The sequence below is a fragment of the Pygoscelis adeliae genome, unplaced genomic scaffold, assembly GCF_000699105.1.
Source record: "Pygoscelis adeliae isolate BGI_AS28 unplaced genomic scaffold, ASM69910v1 Scaffold346, whole genome shotgun sequence".
In the NCBI taxonomy this organism is placed as follows: domain Eukaryota; kingdom Metazoa; phylum Chordata; class Aves; order Sphenisciformes; family Spheniscidae; genus Pygoscelis; species Pygoscelis adeliae.
In genome coordinates, this window is record NW_008824902.1 from 99,567 (window position 1) to 100,689 (window position 1,123).

Genomic DNA, 1,123 nt, shown 5'->3' on the forward strand with positions numbered 1-1,123 from the left:
GGGGCGGCTCCATGGCCGGGCGGCTGGGGAAGAGCAGGGGGCAGGCACGGTAGGCACAGGACACGGGGGAGGCCCCGTGCAGGCGGCGCAGGTGGCCACGCAGTTGCTTGCGATCCTCCGTGGCGAAGCGGCAGCCCTTCTCAGGGCAGGGCAGGGCTCCTGGTGGGGTGCGGTGGGTCTTGAAGTGCTCCTTGAGTTCGCCGGGCTGCGCGAACGCCTCCTGGCAGACGGGGCACAGCAGGCGCTCAGGGGCAGAGCTCTCCTGGGTGCTTGCTCCAGGCAGCTCCAAGCCCTCCGGCTTGCTCTGGCCCTCGTTGGCAGAAGCTGACAGAGCCCCAGGGAGCTCCAGGTGCCCCGGGGGGGCCAGCAGCAGGCACTGGTGCTGGGACAGCAGGGAGGCCTCTGGGAAGCTCTGGCCGCACCTCTCGCAGAAATACAGCTCCACCACTTTGACCAGCACTTCTGCAGAGAGCGAGGGGCGAGTGTTAGAAAGGGCTTTCGCCAGGCCCAGAGCTTGGGCCTGGCGGTTCAGTTCCAGCTCCGGACAAGGAGGATAAACCCCTGTTGCCACAAATTACAGTTTGGAGAACCGCAGCCCTCCCCCTGCCCAGGGTATCCCAGGACACCTCCCATAAGAGAGGGGACACCACCACCCACCCGGGTACGATGACCAGGTCTTCCCTTAGCACCTTTGAGGCATGCAGAGATGTGAGGCCGGCTTGGCCCTGTTTCTAGCAGGATGCCCCCACATTGGACCCGGCTGAGAAGCTTGCTGGGGGAGGCAGCCCGGGGTGGAGATCTCTGCCTGGTCCCTACTGACAGCCCGGAGCGACGCCCTCACCTGGCCCGAGGCTCCCACAGCCACCCCTCCCCATCTGCACGCCCAGTTTGTGCCAGGTCTGCACTGAATGGTGGCACCAGACTCACGACGCACACGGGGTCAGAGGCATGAGGGCACTGTGGTGTCCCCAGGGTGCCACCTGGAGGGGACAGGACCCCCAGCTGGACCTCTCGCCCTCCGCTGAGTGCCAAGGGGTCCATGCTGCCCTCCCCATGCCCTGTACCTGTGGCATTGGCTGTGTTGCTCAGCGCCACGTTGCCCGCCACACCCCCCGTGGATATT

The 1,123-nt window shown here is 66.2% G+C and overlaps 1 protein-coding gene across 1 annotated transcript in view; it reads right to left on the bottom strand.

Annotated features, from left to right (window-relative positions):
• The window catches only part of ZNF142 (zinc finger protein 142), a 9,845-nt gene that overhangs the window by 8,512 nt on the left and 210 nt on the right, over nucleotides 1–1,123 (bottom strand). Inside the window, 2 exon segments of the mRNA XM_009324860.1 lie at nucleotides 9–462; nucleotides 1,065–1,121. Coding sequence (XP_009323135.1) covers nucleotides 9–462; nucleotides 1,065–1,121 — 511 coding nt within the window.